Source organism: Delphinapterus leucas, chromosome 4 (assembly GCF_059928025.1).
Source record: "Delphinapterus leucas isolate spDelLeu-1000000601 "Yukka" chromosome 4, BTC_Dleu_Yukka2, whole genome shotgun sequence".
Lineage (NCBI taxonomy): Eukaryota > Metazoa > Chordata > Mammalia > Artiodactyla > Monodontidae > Delphinapterus > Delphinapterus leucas.
In genome coordinates, this window is record NC_143132.1 from 2,228,171 (window position 1) to 2,248,938 (window position 20,768).

Here is a 20,768-nt window from a genome sequence, read left to right on the forward strand (position 1 = left end):
TGCACCCGCTGCGGGGTGCAGTTCTCAGCCAGGGCTGAGGGCCGTAGTGCCCAGCCAGGTGCCCGACAGACCGGGTGCCCAGCAGTGCACTCAGGGCTGCAGGGCCTCGAAAGCGTCCTGGGAACCTCAGCCCATCACACCAGCCCACGCCACTAACTGCCCGAGCTCAAACCGGTGGCCCAGGCCCTCCCCACACAGCTCTTAGAAGGAGATGCCAGGCGGGCGGATGGCCGGCCAGCTTTCTGGACAGATGGCCCTGGAATCTGGCTGTGGCCTTCACGGCCCTGTGGCTCAGTGGCCAGAGCAGCTCTCTGAGGCCGGCAAGGCTCAGGTTGCATCCTGGCTCCCAGGTGACCATCTCCAGGCCTGGGCGCCGCAGCCGGCACATGGAAGACTCCCAACCTCAAGCCGCGCCATCACGCCCGTTCATTACCTGCCCCGACAAACCCCAGGAACGTCAGGATCAGAAGAGGAGACCCACTGGCAAAGACGCCTAAGACAAAACTGAAGAGAGGAGACAGGAGAAGTGTGGCCCAGAAGAGGAAGTTCAGGAGTGTCCACGGCCGCCGGGCGGGTTTGAACTGCTCCCCCGGAAACACGCCCTTCTGGTTATACATCTCCTGCAGCGCATCCTGAAACAGTCGACCAGTGTGCTGTTGTTACAACCCCACAGTGAAAAGTGACTCGACCTATAAATAAAGTGGACGGGCCATGCAGGCTGCGGGTGGGAAATGCAGTTCGCATGACCTTCGTGGAGAACCTCGGTGGCCTGTACCAAAAGCTCGAAAAATACAAACCCTTCGACAGGGCAACTTTCCTAGGAAAATTATCAGCCGGTGCCTGGTGCACGACACGCACCTTCAACACCCAGGACTGCGCTGTCGGCCGGCCCCTCACTGTCTCCTGTGACATCTCCAGGGCGAGGGTGGCGGCCACTACCTGCTGGGAGTCCAGCGGCCTGGCGTCACCCGCCGCTGGTTTTGTCACCCACAGAAAGCTATTTAACCTCTCCTTCCTCCGTGTCCTGGTGGCTAATGATGGGAGGACAGAGGACCGGGTGAGGACATGAGAGCACCCTCAACAGGGAAACGGGACACACGCTCAACACCGAGCACCAGCTGCCGGAGAAACTGCGACGCTGACATAGATTTCTCTGTGGCCACGACACGTCACATGCTAACAAGGAGATACACTCACGATAGTTTGTTTTCTGAAAGAAGTTAAGTGCCACACAATTCCTCTTAAGTAAAAATATGTACGCCTATATATTTGTCTAGGACAGAGTCTGGAAAGATGCACACCCACACGATCTGAGTTACCCGGGGGAGTAAATCTCACCTGTCCTCGTTTTTTTTCTATTTTATTTTCTGCATTTAGCTTTCTACAGCTGTGTTGTGTATTACATAAAAACAGGGCAGGGGGATTAACAAACACCCAGCCTCGCAGCCTCTTCCGGCTTGTGGTCAGGCACCAACTGTCCCTGCTGGTCGACGGGGCACGGGGCAGGCACCACAGGTCCTGTGTGGTCAGGAGCCACTGCGACCCTTATGCCCGTGTGTACCCTCCGGGCGACCACATGAACCCCCACCAGAAGGCCCTCCCCTGTGCAGCCCCAGAACGTCTTCAAGCCCGCTCGCTCGGCCAGCTCCGCTCTGACCACCTGCCCCACGCAGACGGGCCACGCCCTCCTTCTGCTCCTGGAGCACCTGTCGGTGGGTGGGGGGTGGGGGGGGGAAGCAGGGGCGCCCTGGGGCTCTCGGCGAGCTCACGGGTCAGGTGAACCGGGCCCGGAGGCCACCCAGAGACAAGAAGGCAGGACCTAGCCCCGCAGGAGAGTCCACTGTGCTTACAGATTTGCACCAAGTTTGTGACAGGCCTTTTGATCACCTGAATAAAACACACACACACCCCTGCTCTCCTGGGGAGGGACCTGCCACACACACTGCTGCTTGTGTCACTCAGACATCACGTCCCTTCTCCTCACCCTGGTGCCTCGCTCCACCAAGCTCCTCCTTCCTCTTTCTAACCTCTGGTGAACATGCTTATTGTGGAACTTTAGAGAAACTGACCCCACCTAAACCATCAACACCTCCAGCCTCCCTCACCGTTTTCCAGTCCCTCCCTCGCCCCAGCCCTCGGGCGCTCCAGGCCCTCTGTCATTACAGGCCCCTTTCCTTCACCGACCCTACCTGGTGAGCACAGCAAGCATGGGGGAGCATAGCGGGGGGCAGAGGCCGGGAGACCTGGGGACAGTTCCACCCAGAGGATAGTCACCTCCTCCTCAGGGCCTTAGTTCCCACATCTGCAAAATGGGGAAACTGTCTGGAATGACCTTCAAGGCCCTTTGGTGACACCGAGGTCTGTTTCCACGTTACGGCCGGAGCTCACTGGTAAGTGACCAGAGGCGTCAGTGTCTCCAGAAACACGTGTGTTACAGCAGGACCAAAGCACCCAGTTCGGCTGCTTCAGGGTCTGCGTATTCCCTGGCAGGGGGCAATGGGGCCGAAGGCAGTGCAGACCCCCTACTCACAAGACGGGGAGAAAGGGCTTCTCGTGCTCGGCTGGGGACATAACGGGCAGGCTCTTTGAAGCACAACTTAGAGACATTTCACAAGGGACCAGAGCCTCCTACCACCAGTCACAGCGTTAACATCTGGCAGAAACGCTCCCACACGTGCCCTGCTGCGTGGGGAACAGCAGAAAGTTCATAAATAGTTCATAAATGTTCACAGGTAGGAAGACGACTAGCCAAAACGGGGCGTCATCACATGGGAAACACACGGTGGAGCACAGCATCTAAAGGGGTGAATTAAAGCTATGTCAACGCTGAAAGATGTAACGAACAATGGTCACTAAAAACAGAATAAATGGGAGAACGTGACACACAGTGTGGTCCCTGATGCAAATTACAATATAAGTGACATGAAAAGTGATAAAAAATGTATATGTTTCAATATTATGGAAAAACATAGCAAATAATAGAAAATACCCAAATAAATCAGTTATGTCACTTGCTGTATTTGCATCAGGTTGTTTTAGAAAGTAACCCTTAGAGATGAAGACAAGGCCTGTGGTCCCATCCCCGCCAGGAGTCATCACACTTCAGCGGGTGGTCTCCATCCCCAGGAAGGGCTTACACCTGCACCCCTGTGCTCGGGTACCTCTACGATAATGCACGGTACTGCGCCCGCGCTTGGTGATTTTCTGTGAATAGCGCCACACTATATGCCTATTGCAATCTGCTTTTCTTTACACCTACTTTCTCAAGATTCATCTAGATTGATAATGCGCAGTTCATTCATCTTAACTGAATCACAGGTAAATGAATACACACACGTAATGTATCTATTTCCTAATAATGCACTTCTGGGTTATTTCTCATTTCCTGCTAAACAAATACTGTTGATTGCAAATGTCACTTTTGTAAGAGTTTCAAACTTTTTTAAAAAAAATATTTATTTGTTTGGCTGCGTCGGACCTTAGCTGTGACACGTGGGATCTTTCGTTGCGGCGCACAGGCTTCTCTCTAGTTGTGGCGCATGTGCTCCAGGGCGCCGTGGGCTCAGTAGTTGCAGCACACGGGCTTAGTTGCCCCGCAGTATGTGGGTTCTTAGTTCCCTGACCAGGGATCGAACCCACGTCCCCTGCATTGGAAGGTGGATTCTTAACCACTGGACCACCAGGGAAGTCCCTTCAAACTTTTAAAACCTGACCCTGATCCAGAGATGCATTGTCTTCTGTAGCCTCGTGCACACAACGTCTTTCTGCGCATCCGCCATGTGACGCACACACACTCTAGTCCTTTTTATTTAGGTTTCCTTTTCTTCTGGAGAGTTCTATTGTTCTTGGAAATCACACATTTCATCCCAGTTTTCAAATGTAGGAGCATAAAGTTGTCATACTGCTCTCCTACTACTTTCACTCCTTGCTCTTTGGTTGTGTCACCGTTTTTGTTCCCATTAATGCCGGCACTCTTGTTTAATTGGTCAGTCTTGCCCAAGGCTTTCTATTTTATTAATATTTTTAAAGAAAAGCTTTTGGTGCAGTAGATTCACTCTTTTGTAGCTTTGCTTTGTGCTTAACTAATTTATGCTCTTTGTATTTTCTTTGTTCTCTCTCTGGGTTTACTCTATCTTGTGTATGTTTGTACAATGTATATGTGTGCATATGTGTACACACATATATGTACATTATATACATTCTTTTTATCTATCCTGTTCCAGACTTGGGTTTCTTGAAGCTGACGAAACCCATGTTCATCAATTCTAGAAGTTTTTGTTTTTTTTTTTGCGGTACACGGGCCTCCCACTGTTGTGGCCTCTACCGCTGCGGAGCACAGGCTCCGGACGCGCAGGCTCAGCGGCCATGGCTCACGGGCCCAGCCGCTCCGTGGCACGTGGGATCTTCCCGGACCGGGGCACGAACCCACGTCCCCTGCATCGGCAGGCGGACTCTCAACCACTGCGCCACCAGGGGAGCCCCAATTCTAGAAGTATTATGGTGATCTCTGACAACTGCTCTTCACCATTCTTCCCACCTTCTCCTCTGGACTCCCTGTTACACTCTGGACCTCTGCTTATCCCCTGGATCTTTTAAACTTCCTTTTTACATTTTCTCTTCCTCTGTGCTGCATTCTGAGTAACGTCCTCAAAACCTGCCAGCTCACTAATTATCTCTCAGCTGTGTCTCATCTGTTAACTAAGATTTTGCCGTCAGTTAGTAGATTTCCATGCCTACACATTTTACCTGGTTTTTCTCAAATCTGTCTCATTTTTTAATCGGTCTTGTTCTTCTGTTTTCAATCCCTTCTTTTTTGCTTAATCATTTCATACATACTGATTTGAGTCTCCCTGGCAGTTCCATTAGCTGAAGTTTCGGGAGGGTTTAATTTTTCTCTTTGTCTGTTGTACTCTCCCATCGTGGATTCTGGTTATGAGTGCCTCTCCAGCAGAATTTTTCTGAAGAAATCTCGGGCAGCTTAGGTTTGGAGTCGTGTTCTTCTAGTTTTCCACGTGCTTTTCTCAGGGGCTCTAGAGAGATTCACCTAAAACCACTTCTTATGCGGATCCTCTGAGCTCTGCTGTTAGTATGACTTCAACCCCCACAGGTGCGTGAGGACTGTGATTATGAATTACCAGGGAGGCGTTTAGAGACCGGGCGAGGGGGGCGGTGGGGGTGGGAGGGCTGGGGGGAAGGCACCTTCAGAGTCACTTCCTATGCTGGCAGTTACATTTTCCAGTTTAACCACTTGAGGGCAAAACTCCCAGAGGGTCCCAGCTTCATCAGGGTCTTCAGTTCCAACTTGCAGCCCCAAGTGAGGTCAAATCTTTGTTCTCTGCTTCCGTGTAGGCATTAAAACTCAAGCCTTCAGGTTGGGTGGACCAGCAAACTCCTGGAGCTTCAGCTCACAGCCTTCCCACCTGGATTTCAGTCCCACCTCCTCTTTTGCTCCCTAGAGATTTCCCTTGCTTTCTTCAGCACTTGTCAATGCGTCTAAAAGGATACGTGTTTTATCCTAGAAGGACTTTCTGATTATCCAAGCCTCCCCTGTTGTTGAAGATGATAACCTAGTGTCCTGTTTGTTTGTGTGCATACAATAAACTTTATACACACCGTATAAAGGCAGGGGTGAGGCATGTTGGGGGGATGGGGGGGACCGGGTGGGGTTATCGTAAGAAGCCTGCCGCATCATCTATACTGTGCCTTACCTAGTAAATCATATATATACACATACACACGCACATAATGCGTGTTACATGTCTAATTTCTTTTACATGAAAAAATGAAACGAATGTGATAAAATGTTATTGCCAATGGTTATACAAGCATTATGATATCCGTTACACTTTTCTCTAGTTTGTTCATTCCTCAAAAGTTAGGAAAAATGAAAGACGAAGAAGAGGATTGGAAAGAAGAATTTGAGAGTGGCACAGCACTCCCGTCTCCAGAGGAAGCCAATGTGCTACCTGCCTGCCCTGTTAGCTGCCCCTTTGAAACCTCTTCGTGAGGCCCCGAGAAGAGGGTGGGTGTGGGGAGAGCTGAGCGCCCTTACCTTCTCCTGGTAGAGTTTATGAAGCCACTGAGCCGCTTCCTTTTCATCCAGCGGGATCTCTTCCAGAGGAAATCTCCTGTTTTATTAAGAAGATTGAAAGCAAATTGAATTACCAGATGACATCAAACTGAAAAGAGGAAAAATAAATCATTATACATCAGGGTTACTTGTCAGCCCTGCCTTTTCTATTCAAATCTGACTCTCAATTTCTAAAGACACACACACATCAAAGTAACTTCTTGGGCATTCCCCCACGCCCGGTGGGACTCCAGGGAACCACGGAGGGGCCGGGAGGTGCTTCATGTGCCCGGGAGCGCGGAAGCCTCGCCCGGGGACACCCAGAAGCACGGAGCCGAGCAGATTGCGCCCCCAGCTCCGTTGGGAAAACTGACCGTTCATTAAGCAGTTTTGGTCTTTCTTAATAGTTTGTTCTTTGGGAGTGACCACGGCTGAGTGTCTGTTATGAGGCAAAGAAGAGTTTGTGTTTCACAAATGAAATCCATTTGCTTCAAGTATGAAAAGCAGTAGAGATTTCGAAACTTTAATCTCAATTAACAAACGGCTGGCGTCAATGATGACACTGACCTCTGTACAAGCCCTATCGCCAGCTGAATTACCAGCCCCACGAGGGGAGGCGTCTACCCGGTAACAACACAAGGAGGGCAAGGACCGCTTTCTACGGCAACTGTAGTACCTCGGGATCGCCAGGAGGGGCCGCTGAGCGCACGTGTGAGCAACAGTAATTTAACAAGGGACCGCGGTCATCCCGGGGGCTGGCTGCCCACCTCAGAGGGCCCAGGGTGAGAGCAGAGCCACGAGAAAAGTCCACGGCCAGAGGCAAATCTCCATGTTTTTAGGGATCTCAACGTTTTTGGTTTTTAAAATAAATTTATTTTTATTTATTTATGTTTGGCTGTGTTAGGTCTTCGTTGCTGCGCGTGGGCTTTCTCTAGTTGCGGTGAGCAGGGGCTACTCTTCGGTGTGGTGCTTTTCATTCCGGTGGCTTCTCTTGTTGCGGAGCACGGGCTCTAGGCGCACAGGCTTCAGTAGTTGTGGCCTGCGGGCTCTAGAGTGCAGGCTCAGTAGTTGTGGCGCACAGCCTCGGTAGTTGTGGCACACGGGCTCTAGAGAGCAGGCTCAGTAGTTGTGGTGCACGGGCTCAGTAGTTGTGGCTCGTGGGCTCTAGAGCACAGGCTCAGTAGTTGTGGCACGCGGGCTCTAGAGCGAGGCTCAGTAGTTGTAGCACGCGGGCTCTAGAGTGCAGGCTCAGTAGTTGTAGCGCACGGGCTCAGTAGTTGTGGCGCGTGGGCTCTAGAGCGCAGGCTCAGTAGTTGTGCAGCACGGGCTTAGTTCCTCTGCTGCATGTGGGATCTTCCCGGACCAGGGCTCGAACCCATGTCCCCTGCATTGGCGGGCGGATTCTTAACCACTGCGCCACGAAAAAGCCCAAAGCCCTACCTTCTTGTCTCTAAAAGTTGAGAACTTTGGATTTTGTGGGTTATACCTATCCATCTTTACCATCCATCTTGTAAAACTTCCCAGTTTTACAAGCACACACGCAACCAGACATCCGAGCGATGCTGGGCCACATGTCACGCAGCCTCTGGGAGACTCCGCTGTACGCTCAGAGGAGAGAAGAAGACTTAGAACCTCCTAGTAAACAAAACGGTTTAACTCTGTGGACCCGAAAGGTGCTGGGGACCTCCAGGAGTACACGGTGAGAAGTAGCGCTTGAAGGGTTTGCCACAGGTGCCGTCTCAGGAAGAAAAGGAAGTTGGAAGGGGTCTGTCCACAGAGGGATGATGGCCCAAAGTGTCAAACTCACGTGACTGTTCTCCCCTGATTTCACATTACCACATACAGGTTCTGTTGTATGTCTGTTATATGCAGGACAAAATATATAAAATAAGAGTTTTAAATGATGAGATAAAACATAAATACAACTCTGGAGTTGACTCCACTTTGAGGACGCTGGCCCCAACTGCCAGCATGGACACAGGAGAGCCTCAAGTCACCATCCCCAAGGCCCTGGCCCAGTCTCAGGCCCCCGGGGAAATGAGGCACAACTCCACTGGCTCACGGGAACCTTGTCTTCTTTGATTACAGGTATGTTTTGGACTCACTGGGATATTGCTTTTACTCAAGACACCCGTTTGGTAATACAAAACAGTAAGTTGAAACTTTCAGAAACTCTAAGAATATATTTATTAAAATATGATTGGGTGAAATATAGCCTCACATTTTCTGCAACGAAGGGGAAAACGAGCAGATTAAAGCACCACTCCTCTCCAGCTGGAGCTGGGTGCCCACGTGGAGGGGCGCTATAGCCTGGAGGGTGGTGTGAGCATTGGCCTGCAGCTGGACCAGGCGGGCTCCCCCAGCTCTGCCACCTACCAGCTCTGATCATGGGTGGCTAAGGCTGCCAGAGCCCTCCTAGCCAGGGACAAGAGCAGGATCTGCCTCTGAGGGCTCCCGTGAGGATGACCGGGACCATCCAGGGCCCCAGAAAAATCACCCGTTCCCTGTTGGCCACCAGTGGTCAGCCCCCGGCCAGGGGTTCTAGAGAGCTAAGGGCAAGGGTCCTGGGCTCTCCCTTGATCCCCGGATGGAATAAGAGACCCTACAGTGACTTTGAGCTAGTCCTCTGTGAACGTCAGAGGGAAAAAGCCACCCAGCTTCCTGTTTATCTTCACAGAATTATTCCTGGAAACTTCCTACACTGGGGCAGGAGAACTGAGTGGTATTTTTTTTAAACTTGTCCTGGCTCAAGCTCTCAAGAAAGAGGGCCGGTCAGAGCCTCCTTGGGTCAGACTGAGCAGGATGGACACCAAGTCGGTGGCGGTCAGTGGCCGACACGGGGCCGACACAGAGACGGGGCTATGCGGTTTATACACACAGGAACGTCCTGCCTTTCTGGGCACATGTGAGTGAAACAGGAGACTGGCGAGTTCAAACAGGACGATCCAGACAACACATGGACCTGGAAGGCCTGCCTGGAATTAGGCCTGGAGCTGGAATCAGGTCAGAGCACCACTTAATGAATAGAGCAGCCCCCAGGCTGTGCCTTAAGGTAAAAAGACTTCTGGGTGGATTATCTTCTCTTCACGAGGCAGAAAACATGGAGCGTCAGAGAGTGGCGTGGGGGAGAGACTCAGCGACCTCCGGCCACAGCCCTAGTCCCTGACCTTGATCTTGTGTTACAGACATGGAGCCCGCTCTCCCAGTGGAGCCTCAGGCTCTGCCGGTGGCCCTGGACATCTGGACATTTCACCAAGACCACGAGTCACTGGGGATGGAACCCCAAAGGGATTCTGTTCCCCTCTGACCCTGAGATCCCTGCCCCTCTGGGCCAAAGCCACCAGTGCCAGCAAAAGTCACTCCATAAGCAGTGCAGCGTGAGGCCGTAATGTTCCTCGGGAGGGACACCCTACATTGATCAGCTCAGAGAGATGCAGGGTTTCTATCAGGGGTGAAAGGTCAGCACCGTGGTGGGGCGGGGAGGGGGCAGAGTCAGCCGCAAGGGCTTCCCCGGAGGTGGGAGGACAGGGTGCAGGTGGCCTCTCCCATTATGGCCCAACAAACTGGAGAGAAAGATGGTCACTTTGTCATTTCCCTTCCTCTGCTCCCAGAGTGGCGCCTGGAGCCCCGCCCGCTGAGCAGGTTTCTGCCTCTGCAGCAGTGAATCCTTTCAGAAGCTCCCTTCTCTCTGATCCCTCTACCCCCTTCCTATGCATACAGCAGACACGCGATAAATGCTCACTGCACAGACCAACGGGAATAGTTTCTGATGACCCGGGGACATTTTAAGGGCCATATGGGGCCCCTCCTCGGGCTGAGTTTCGCTTCTGGGGCATCCTAAAGTGTCCCACGGGGGCCATCCAGGGCTGCCCTGCGTTCACCAGTTCAGTTCGGGCGGGGCTGCCTCTGAGCCAATGGGGTGGAGGCTGGCTGGGTGGAACCGCCCAGCTCAGACCAGGCAGCCAGGAGCCCGAAGCCCAGCACGTGGCCCTGACCCCACCTTCTCTCCCAGGTGGTCTGCGTGGCTGTACACCATGAAAAGGGGGACACACGTGCATCCCATTCAGACGGGGACAGCTTGTCCTTCTCCTGTCTATTAAAGTCCTACTTGCTGTCCAAGTTTTAGCTCAGAAGCCTCCTCCAAAAAGCCTCTGCTCCCTCCAGTGGGAGGGGTCACGCCTCCCTTGGAGCTTCTGGAACATTCCTCCTGTAAGTCGCACCCACTCCTTTGCTCTGTACTGTCCCCACCGTATGCCTGCCCTGGAGGGTGGAATGCCGGCCACCTCCACATGGGGGCCGCCGGGAGGCAGCCAGGAGGTGGGAGGAGCTGGCTCCAGTCCCACCCACCTACCAGCCCCGCCCCTGTGGGCACCTGTCTGCTCACCTCACACACATATCCGCCTCGTACTTCTTCCCGTAGAGGATCCCCAGCAAAGACGGGTTCTTGTTTCCTCGGAAGTTCAGTGTGACGTCGTAGACAGCTGCGACTGCAGGGAGAGGGGCAGAGGGTGACAGGTGCCAGCTGACATCCTGTAGCAGGGCCACCGTGGCTCCTGACCTGGATTGCTCCTTTTGCCACTTCTCCTCTCTTATTGGGGCATTTAGTTGAGTCACATCTACCGTACTTACGGGCACGTTCGTGTTTAAAGCGACCGTTTCCTATCCATCCTGTCCTCTGTCCCTTTCATCTTGCCTTCCTTTTGGATTAACTGGATATATATTTTTTCCTTAATAAGGTTTTCAGTTATATACCTTTTTTATTATCATTTTAGTTGTTTCCCACTAACTAGTATTTTATCACCTCAAAAAATGATACGAGAATCTTACAACATGTAAATCTGAGTACTCAGTTCTCCCTTTAACGCCACTGGCATCCTGTATTTTACACGGAACTCACTGATCTGGTTTTTGGCAAATCACTGACTTCACGTCTTGCTTTGCTTGGAGCCTGGGCTGGAGACAGTCCCAGCGGGTGGCTCTTACCTGTCCCACGGAGGCACTGGACCGCGGTGGTGAAGCCCTTGGTCCGAGGCAGCAGGTGGTACTTGAGGACGGGCAGCCCCTTGGAGGCGGCCACCTCCATGCTGACCCGATGCTTCTTCTCCGTGAAGCGCGTGCCCTCACAGTACAGGAGAAACTAAGACACAGACAGGGGACGGAGGTCAGTGCGGTGCTGGCGACCGGGACTGGAGCCCGACAGGCTCCTTATCGCCCGTGTACGTGCCCCCGCCTGGCGGCAAAGTCTTGTGGAAATGTCGCCCCCCAGCGACCAGAGCGGGGCATGACCAGAGATGCCGCAATCGCACTCCGCACACGACTCCTTCACAGACAGCAACAGCCCTGCACCTGTTCTCAGCGAATGAAAAGACACTTCCCGGAGAGAGTGGGACAAGGTATCCCTAGGCAGCAGCCTTCCGATGGCGAGTGGAAAACAAAGTCTTCTATCCCTTTGCCTTGGTGAGTTACAGACACCAAATAAGGAACTGCCGTCAGAGACCGGAACTGATATGCAAACCGATCGATACCGATCATTTCAGATGGCTGTCCATCAAATCCATCACACTCCATCCAGGGGCTCAGAAGGGACCACCAGGGCCCCGGCCTCCAGGGCCCTTCCCTGCCGTTGAAGGGTGGCTGTTTTAAGTGCAGCGCAAACCTTCTAACAACTGAAGTCCACGTCGACCCACAGAACTATCGCTCACGAGGGCTTGTCCTGAGCCCTGACTCGGCGGAACAGCCTGGGCGCTGGGCAGACGGCCCGCTAACGTCTCCAGGGAGCCTCCGGCTCAGCCGAGCAGGCTCTGCTCTGAGTGGGGCCGGGTGTGAGGGGCGGCGGTGCCCCTGGCGTGGCGGGTCCCACCTGGGGCAGGTGGAAGCAGGTGGTCCAAGAGGGGTTCCCAAGCCTGCAGGCTCAGAGGGGCGGGGCCCCGCCCTCCTCAGACAGCTTCCCTGGTGCTCAGAGGCTCTTGCCGGCTCACCACTAAGAACTCAGGCTGCGCCCCTGAGGCTCAAGACCACACAGTCCGTGTGGCTTCACCCCTCACTCACCCACACGTATTCGGGGTAGTCAGCCAGGCGCCTCAGCCCTTTGATGACAGCTTCCCGGTCTTCCTCCCATTTCCGTTTGCAGAACACGATCTCCAGGAAGTACCACGTCCAGCCGATGAGGGGCACGTAAAGCAGCTCCCTTTTAGCCAGGACTTTGGAACTCTGGGGGGAGGGCAGAGCAGCTGGCGCATCAGGACCACAGGTCCCCGAGGGCACGCCCCCGCAGGCCGCCCCCAGGACTGGCTGTCCTCGGGAGACCCCGCCTCTGAGTGTGACGCTCTAGATAAGCATGGACCCAGAGTGCAGGTGCCACCAGATGGGGAAAGCGCGGGCAGGCGGGCAGCACGGGAGCCAAGGACCTAGAGGTTGCGCTGGCCGCCAGGCCCGGGGCTCCCCGAGGAAGATGCCAGGGCCGCCATGCACTGCGCTTCCACCGCAGGGGACCCCTCGTCCTGTCTCATCTGAGGCAGCTGAGCCAAGCGGGGGAGGAAGGAGTTGAGAGGAAACGCAGTAACACCTGGTCTCATGAGCAAGCCCTGGGGCAGCTGGGGGCAGCCTGCAGTCCCAGGTGCCCTGAGGTCAGCCATGCTGGGACTCCTAGCTTGGAGGGACCAGGGGCTAAACCAGAGGGAAGGCCAGACCCCAGGGAGCCATGCCAGCACCTCCCTGGGACCCCATGTCACTTACCCCACCCTCCTGCGACCCCCGCATCTCACAGCCCACTCCCTCCCGGGAACCCCACATCGCTCACCCCCAGCACGCCAAAGCGCTCACACATGGTCCACCCACAGAGGAAGTCGATTTCGAAGTTGTGGTTCAGGATGATGACCACATGCTCCTTCCCGAAGTGGCCCACCGTGGCCTGGTCGGTGAACAGGGTGCACTCCGTGCATGACCACCACTCCAGAAGCATGACCAGCTCTGAGGACACACAGGGAGGGACGTCGGCGAGGTGCAGACCACCGCACTCCGGGCCGGGGCCCCCCCCCGCTCTGCTCCCTGACGTGGGCAGGGCTTGTACGGTATCAGCCCGACTGGCATTTTCGGCTAGAAATGAGTTTTGATGGTTTATGTTTATGTTTAAAATTAAGTTTTCTGAAATTCTAATTACGCTTCTCTAAGCAAAAGTCAGGGGAGAAGTCAAATGAACGCAGAAGAGATGGAGGAGGGAACCCGTTTTAGGTGGAAGTTTTTCTGACCAACATATCTAAAGGACTTGATTTAAAACATTTTTTCTTAAAAATCAAATGTCCCATAGGATGGCATGGTGAGCAAAGCATTCACTTATTAAGAGAATACACCATCAGCGTTATATTACTATTATCATCAACAACCACAAGTTACTGAATACCGGCAGGACACCACGTGCTCTGCTATGTAAATTACACACGTTAAGTCATCTACTTCTCAGGCGGCTTGAGTTAGTGCTATTATATTCCCAAAGCACAGATAAAAAGTGGTGGAGTTCCAATCTCAGCCCAGCACACTGAGCCCGGGGCTCTGTGGGAAGTTTCAGAGGAAGCTTAAAAACACAGAAATAGACGAATAAACTAGGGTCCTCGTCGGGCTACAAAGGGGTCCTCAGTTTATGTACGTTAAGTACTGTAACTCTTACCCACGTTACTCTTTACAAGAGTTTAGGTGGGTACCTTTATCGTCATGTCCGACTGCAGTTCTCACAGGTGCTGTGCACTGACGGGATAGCACACGTTCAGTCCCCAGCAGAGCAGGAAGGGGAGGCTGCAGGCCCACAGCCAGCCAGCATCACACCCACCACGGCCAGGCGCCCGAGGAGGGTGGCCTCAGACCAGGAAGTATGGCTCCCAGGCTCAGGACGCCCACCAGACAGCCTGTCCTTTGTTTGCTGGACACCAAGCCATCGGTTTTCCGGAGACTGGCCCTTGGGGAGGGAGGCCAGGGAAGCCTGATGGGGCAGGACAGCCCAGTGCTTAGACAGTGGGCTCTGAGCCTGACTGCCTGAGCCTCGGTTTCCCTGTTGACAGGAGACAATAGTGGCTTCCTCACAGGGCTGTGGGGGACTGGATGGGACTCGGCATGGGGCCTGGTTTCTCCTTCCACTTAGTGTCCCCACCAGCCCGGGTGGAAGTTGGGGGACACACAGCTCCACCCCATGTGCTGGCGTCTGCACTTCCTTTTCTACACAAGGCGGGGACTGGACGGAAGGCCGACTCTCAGGTAATACCTGAACACTCTCGAACCACAAACCGCGGTCCCTCCTACCCTCGGGGCAGTCCGAGGAGGGGTCATAAAGAGGTCAGCTCCAGGACATGCTCGCCATAAGCTTCATCAACGGACCAGAGAGGGCTCTGAGGGGACGCAGGCCAGGTCAACAGAGGCAAACTCCCCCCCTGGGATGAACCTGTTAGCCTGGCGACTTCCAGCCGGCATTCAAGGCACGAATAAAGACCCAAGGAATGGAAAGACAAGAGGCCCTGGACAGACGGTCTCCAAAGAGGATTTACAGATGGCCGGCAAGCACACGAGTAGATGCTCGGCATCACCAGTCGTCGGGAGAGTGCAGGCCAAAGCCACGGCGAGGCAACCACGTCACACGCACCAGGACGCTGTCATCTAACAGACAGTAGATAGCAGGTGCTGGTGAGGAGAGGGTGCCTAGGACCCCTGACGCTGCTGGTGGGGACGTAAAAGGTGCAGCCGCATTGGAAAACTATGTTCCAGACAGAGTTACCAGAGGACCCAGCAATGGCACCACTAGGTAGATGCCCAAGAGAAGTGAGGACAGATGTCTGTGCAAAAACTTCATGGCAGCGTTATTCACAAAGCCACAAAGGGGAAACAACCCAAATGTGTGTCAACTGATGCATGAACAGGCAGTGCGTAACCATATAGGGTGACGTCTTTCGGTGACGCGGGAACGTGGGCATCACATGAACAGGCAGTGCATATCCATATAGGGTGACGTCTTTCAGTGACGCGGGAACGTGGGCCTCACGTGAACAGGCAGTGCGTATCCATATAGGGTGACGTCTTTCAGTGACGCGGGAACGTGGGCCTCACGTGAACAGGCAGTGCGTATCCATATAGGGTGACGTCTTTCAGTGACGCGGGAACGTGGGCCTCACGTGAACAGGCAGTGCGTATCCATATAGGGTGACGTCTTTCAGTGACGCGGGAACGTGGGCCTCACACGCACTACGGTGTGGACGAACCTTGGAAACACTGAGCTCCGAGTGAAAGGAGTCAGACACGACCACACACTGCATGGTTCCATTTGCATGAAATGTGCAGAAGAGGCAAAGCCACCGAGACAGGAGGCAGAATAGTGACTGCCGGGGCTGGGGAGGGGGCAGAATGGGGGGGTGACCACTTCTTCATGGGGTGAAAATGTTCTATGATTAGACTGTGCTGATGGGCACATGACTCTATGAATACACTAAAACCGCCGGACCGCATGCTTTAAATGGGTGAATTTCACCCCCCGATAGCTGTTTAAGAATTACAAAGCAGACGGAAACAGGGACTTTCCGGGTGCTCCAGCGGTTAAGGCTCCGCACTCCCCACGCAGGGGGCCCGGCTTCAATCCCTGGTCAGGGAACTAGATCCCACATGCCGCAACTAAGACCCGGCACAGCCCGATAAATAAACATTAAAAGAAAAAGAAAAAAGAAATAAAGAGGCCCGAGGTTAGGCTGAGCCGTCCATCCGGAAGCCCAGGCAGCTGCTGGGGGCTTGGTGAACACCCCACCCAGGCGGCGGGGGCCAGGGCTGAGACAGGCCTTTGTGCAGCTCGGCGATGGCCTGTTCCTGTCCCTTTCTCGATGACGGAGGCCTGGGTGAACCTCCATGTGTCAGCTGGTCAAGTAAGAGCCTGTGGCTGAGACCATTGCTTCTGAAGCAGTGTGCTTGGGAACAAGGAAGGGTTTATTCATTATTGTAGTGAGGGCATATATTTTATTTATTTATTTTTGGCTGCATTGGGTCTTCGTTGCTGCGCGTGGGCTTTCTCTAGTTGAGGCGAGCTGTGGCTTCTCTTGTTGCGGAGCACGGGCTCTAGGCGCACGGGCTTCAGTAGTTGTGGCTCGCAGGCTCTAGAGTGCAGGTCCAGTAGTTGTGACGCACGGGCTTAGTTGCTCCGAGGCATGTGGGATCTTCCCGGACCAGGGCTCGAACCCGTGTCCCCTGCGTTGGCAGGCGGATTCCTAACCACTGCGCCACCAGGGAAGCCTGTAGTGAGGACATTTAACTTGAGGCCTACCCTCCTCACAGATTCCGAGTGGACAGTACAGTACTGGTAACTGCGGGCCTCTAGAACTTACTCACTGTGTGTAACTGGCGCTGCACACCCATCTGACAGCGCTCGCCCCTTCCCCTCCCCCAGCCCCGGCAGCCCCCATTCTCTCCTCTGCTTCCTTGAGCTCGATTACGTTAGGCCCCTCATATAAGGAGGACAAGTGCAGTCTGTCCTTCTGTGACTGGCTCCTCCACATCTTGTCCTCCAAGTTCACCCATGTTGTCACATACGGCGGGATTTCCTTTCTAAAGGCTGAATGATATTCTCTTGTACGTAGAGACCACATTCTGCCCATCTGTTCGTCCGTTGATGGACACTGACGTTGTTTCCACATCTTGGCTACTGTGAACGATGCTGCAGTGAACGCTGAGGTGTGGCCGTCTCTTTGATGGGGAAATCCTGCGTTGCTTTCTCACCACAAGTCTGAGAGGAATCAATACAGCCTCAACCCACTGACGTAAAAATCACCCGGCAGGGAGGGGGGCGGCCTGGATGAGCTGCTCCGACCTGCGGGCCCCTCGTCCAAGGAGCAGGGACCTCAGCCGTCCTCTGGGGAGGATGCAGAGCCTGCAGGGGGTGCTCAGGACCCCAGTGAACCCGGCTCTCCAGGCCGTCCCTGTGTGTGATGGAGGAAGCCCTGGACGAAGCGAGTAGGGGTGCGAGTCTAAAACCCCCACAGACATGGAATTTTCTAAAAAAGCTACCTTTCAAAGTCATTTCTTCACTTAGGCCTGACAACACGTGCCTCACTCACGTGGGCACTGACGCCGCATCTAAAGGCTCCTTGTTTCCACGACCGCCTCCCAGGATGACCTGCAAATCACGCTGCTGGACACCACAGTGCTGGCTTAGAGCTGCCACCTGCGGGGGACGGACCACATCCGCTGGCCACTCACAGGTGGAAAGGACGCCGGAGCTGCGACCCCGTGGCACCGTCCAGGCACACGAGGACCACTGCATGGGACTGTGCGCTCATCCCTGGGCGGCCTGCACGGGTACACGGCCTCCTCGCTACACGGCTGGCTTCTATGGGCGGGAGCTCTGGCCAGCAGCCAGGATGCAGGGAAGAAAGTGCTCATGGGGTGCGGGCGGGGTGCCTTCCCCTGGCCGCACTTGGGACCTGGGCATTTCTGGTCCAGCGAGAGGTCTGGCCCAGGTGGGGCTGGTGAGCAGGACTGAACTGAAGACAGCACAGGCAGCCCCTGCAGGCATTTTACCCACCCCCCCCCACCCTGCCTGGAGAGTAAGCCCAGCAGAGGGTTGCCTGCAGGAAAGCGGCGTGTCGAGGCAGCTCTGTTCCACCAGCTGCCAGCATGGCCCGGTGGGCTGCTCAGTGCATTTCCAGTCACATCGGTCTCTCGTAGATCACAGATCGTAGATCGCTACACACGCGGCCAGGGCTGGCGCCATGAATGTGCTCACGGTCAATTTGGAGAATATTTTGAATGAGGACCTTTTTTGTGATTTCCTTCATTCAAACATATGCCTGCCCTAACACACATGAGCAAGCCATGCTCTGCACATTCCAACGAATGAGTTTTTGAAAAATTCAAACTTGCCTACTAATAGTAATCGTTTATTGAACAGTGTTGTACACACATTCTATGTGCTAATTTAATCTTGATGGTCCAGCTGAGAGGCGCTGTCTCTATTTCACAGGCGAGAAGGGTTAGAGCCTTGGCTGAGGTCAGCAGGGAGCCAGGGCCCCAGCCAGGCTGTCTGGTTCCACATCTGTGCCCCTAACACAGCACGAAGACTCCTCGGGCCTGAGGACGACGAGTCACCCTGGGCTCGGGGGGACAGCAAAAGACACCGGCAACACAGAATGAACATAGGGATGCTCGCAGAGCTGAAAAGAAAGCAGTGGTTCAGGGTCGTCTACACCAGGGGTCCCCAACCCCCGGGCCGCAAACTGGTACCGGTCCTCGGCCTGTTAGGAACCAGGCCACACAGCAGGAGGTGAGCGGCTGGCCCGCTAGCAAACCCCATTGCTTGCATTACTGCCCTCCGTCCGCGGAAAAACTGTCGTCCACGAAACCGGTCTCTGGTGCCAAAAAGGTTGGGGACCGCTGGTTGACACATTTGTGTGACTCTCGCTCACCCCACGTGCCCACGGAATCGGGGAAAGGTTTCACCAGCTCAAATCCAGGAAGGACTCCTGCTCGTGTATTTAAGAAATGGACAAGTGGAGAAGCCCCCCAAATTCACCAGGTCCTGGGGGAAACTCTCACGGCATGTGGGTTCAGTGGGCACCTGTGTTCCTTCCAAATATTGGAGGATTTTACACCTCAAGTGTAACTTCTACCTCAAGTTTTCTTATTTTTATGCTTTTTTATACTTTCTTGCCTTCAAAAATGAATTTGTCTTTGCTGTTTTAATCCATCTTTTTCAAATAGTTTAGAAGCTATGTTTGATTTCTGTTTTCTACCCTATACTTAGTTAACAGTCTTAAGGAAAGATCTCTGCTGTCTTCCTGACAAATACAAGAATGATGGAGTCCTAACTTTTGTCCCCACTCCTGACTGACAGACTGCCTGCCGCTGGTCCTGTCTGCTCTCAGCCACGCGGGTTGGGGCATCGTTATTATTTTGTATGACTGTTTAGATTTACCTACTTACCAATTTCTCAGCCCACCAGTCTTTCTGGTAACTCAGACCCTACTTTCTCTGATGGCTTTTGTTCTTACTAAAGAATACTCTTTAAAAAAATTTCAGGTGACGATATACTCACGTTTTGTTTCCCTCAGCCTGTTTTATCTCATTCTCAGTCCTGAAAGGTCACTTTGCTGGAGGTAGAGCTCTAGGCCGAGGCTGGAGACAGCCCACTGCCTCTGGCTCTGATAACATACGTTCTGCCGAGTCAGCTGGGAGTCTGTCAATCTTTGTAGGTGTTCTAGCTTTCTTTTCTGGGCGTTTTTAAGATCTTCTTTTTGTCTCTGGTGGTTTGTGATTTCTCTGTGATGGGTCTAAGTGTGAATTTCTGTTTACGTACCCTGCTTCGTATACATTTGCTTCCTAGAGCTACAGAATCTTGTTTTTCATCCGTTCGGGAAAATTCTCAGCCATCATTTCCTCCAATGGAGCTTCTGCTTATTCTTTCCTTGGGTACAGAAGTCCAAGACCTGTTTCATAGACTTTCACTCTCCCCTTACATCTTTTAACTCCTGTTTTATATTTTTCATCTTGTCTTTCTACTGCAATCAGGATGATTTCTTCATAGTAATGTCCAGTTCACTCACTCTCTCATTAGCTGTATCTAATCTGTATCTAATTTAAGCTGTAACATTCATTCACTAAGCTTTTACTTTTAAAAAATATTATAATTACAATTTTTATTCGCCAGAGTTTGGCTGTTTTGTAGCGTTTTAACTTCAGAACACTGCTGGAGGTGGAGTCTATGATTTTCATCGAGTTGGCATTTGCCCTTTAGGTATGTACTCACCTCCCACGAGGGTGATACTCGTAAATACCTCACCTGTATGTCCTATATGATAGGATTTCTAATTCTCCTTCTCACACACACACAAAGGTGGCCTTTTATTTAGGAAACTATCTCAGTTTATGCTATTTATTTATTGCAGTTCAGACTAGTTATGGCTGGAAGCACAGGCGGGGCTGCCGCACCTTTTGGGGGGGGGTGCACACACCTGGGCGTGGACACTCCTACGGCCACTTAGCTGCCGTCTCCCTGCTCCTGCACTGGGAGGGGTCACAGGGACAGGCACACAGACTCACCACTTCCCATAGGAAGTAACATGTGTATTATTTTCTCTTCATTGTAAAAGAAACGTGTTCTTATGCTAAGAAGTGTACACAGCACACAGTATGAAATAAACATGAGTCCCCGCCTTCCTTCACTCCCGGGGTAGTTACGTTTTCTGTTCACCCTTCAGCTTTCTCTAAGCAGGGGTGGCCACGCACAAATGCAGACATGTCACACACGTGTCTTAAAAATAAATAAATGCAGAGCACCCTCTGTGCTTTGTTTTATCGCTTCCGTTTTCACTTAAAAATGTATCTTGAACTTGGCTCTCTATCAGGACAGAGAGATTCTCCCTGTTGTTCTTAGTGGCCGTGTGGGATTCCATCCAGTGGACACTCCACAGTTAGCTTCCATTAATGGGCATTTAGGCTGCTCAGTTTTACATTAGTCTTATGTTACTATAAAAGTGGTAACGTGAGAATATCTTCAGGCATATGTGCTGTTGCCGACATCTTTCTAGGTTACATTCTTATTTGGTGGAATATTTAGGTCAAAAAATAGAACCGTTTAAGTTGTCCATCGCTACCGGCAAACTGCCGTCCAAAGATGTGCCCCGTGACCCCAACCTGCAGGGCGAGCGGCCCCCCACGCCCCCCGTCAGCAGCTTCTAAGTCT

At 53.1% G+C, this 20,768-nt stretch overlaps 1 protein-coding gene across 5 annotated transcripts in view; it reads right to left on the reverse strand.

The window, feature by feature from the left end:
• AGPAT3 (1-acylglycerol-3-phosphate O-acyltransferase 3) overlaps positions 1-20,768 on the reverse strand; it is a 113,046-nt gene that overhangs the window by 21,244 nt on the left and 71,034 nt on the right. For 3 of the 5 annotated variants that reach the window (XM_022597128.2, XM_089910129.1, XM_022597129.3), the window contains 6 exons: positions 12,870-13,039; positions 12,119-12,280; positions 11,054-11,207; positions 10,455-10,557; positions 6,053-6,128; positions 434-632 (listed from right to left, as the gene is read on the reverse strand). In XM_022597128.2, coding sequence (XP_022452836.1) covers positions 434-632; positions 6,053-6,128; positions 10,455-10,557; positions 11,054-11,207; positions 12,119-12,280; positions 12,870-13,039 — 864 coding nt within the window. The other 2 variants (XM_089910130.1, XM_089910131.1) reach the window with 2 other exon arrangements.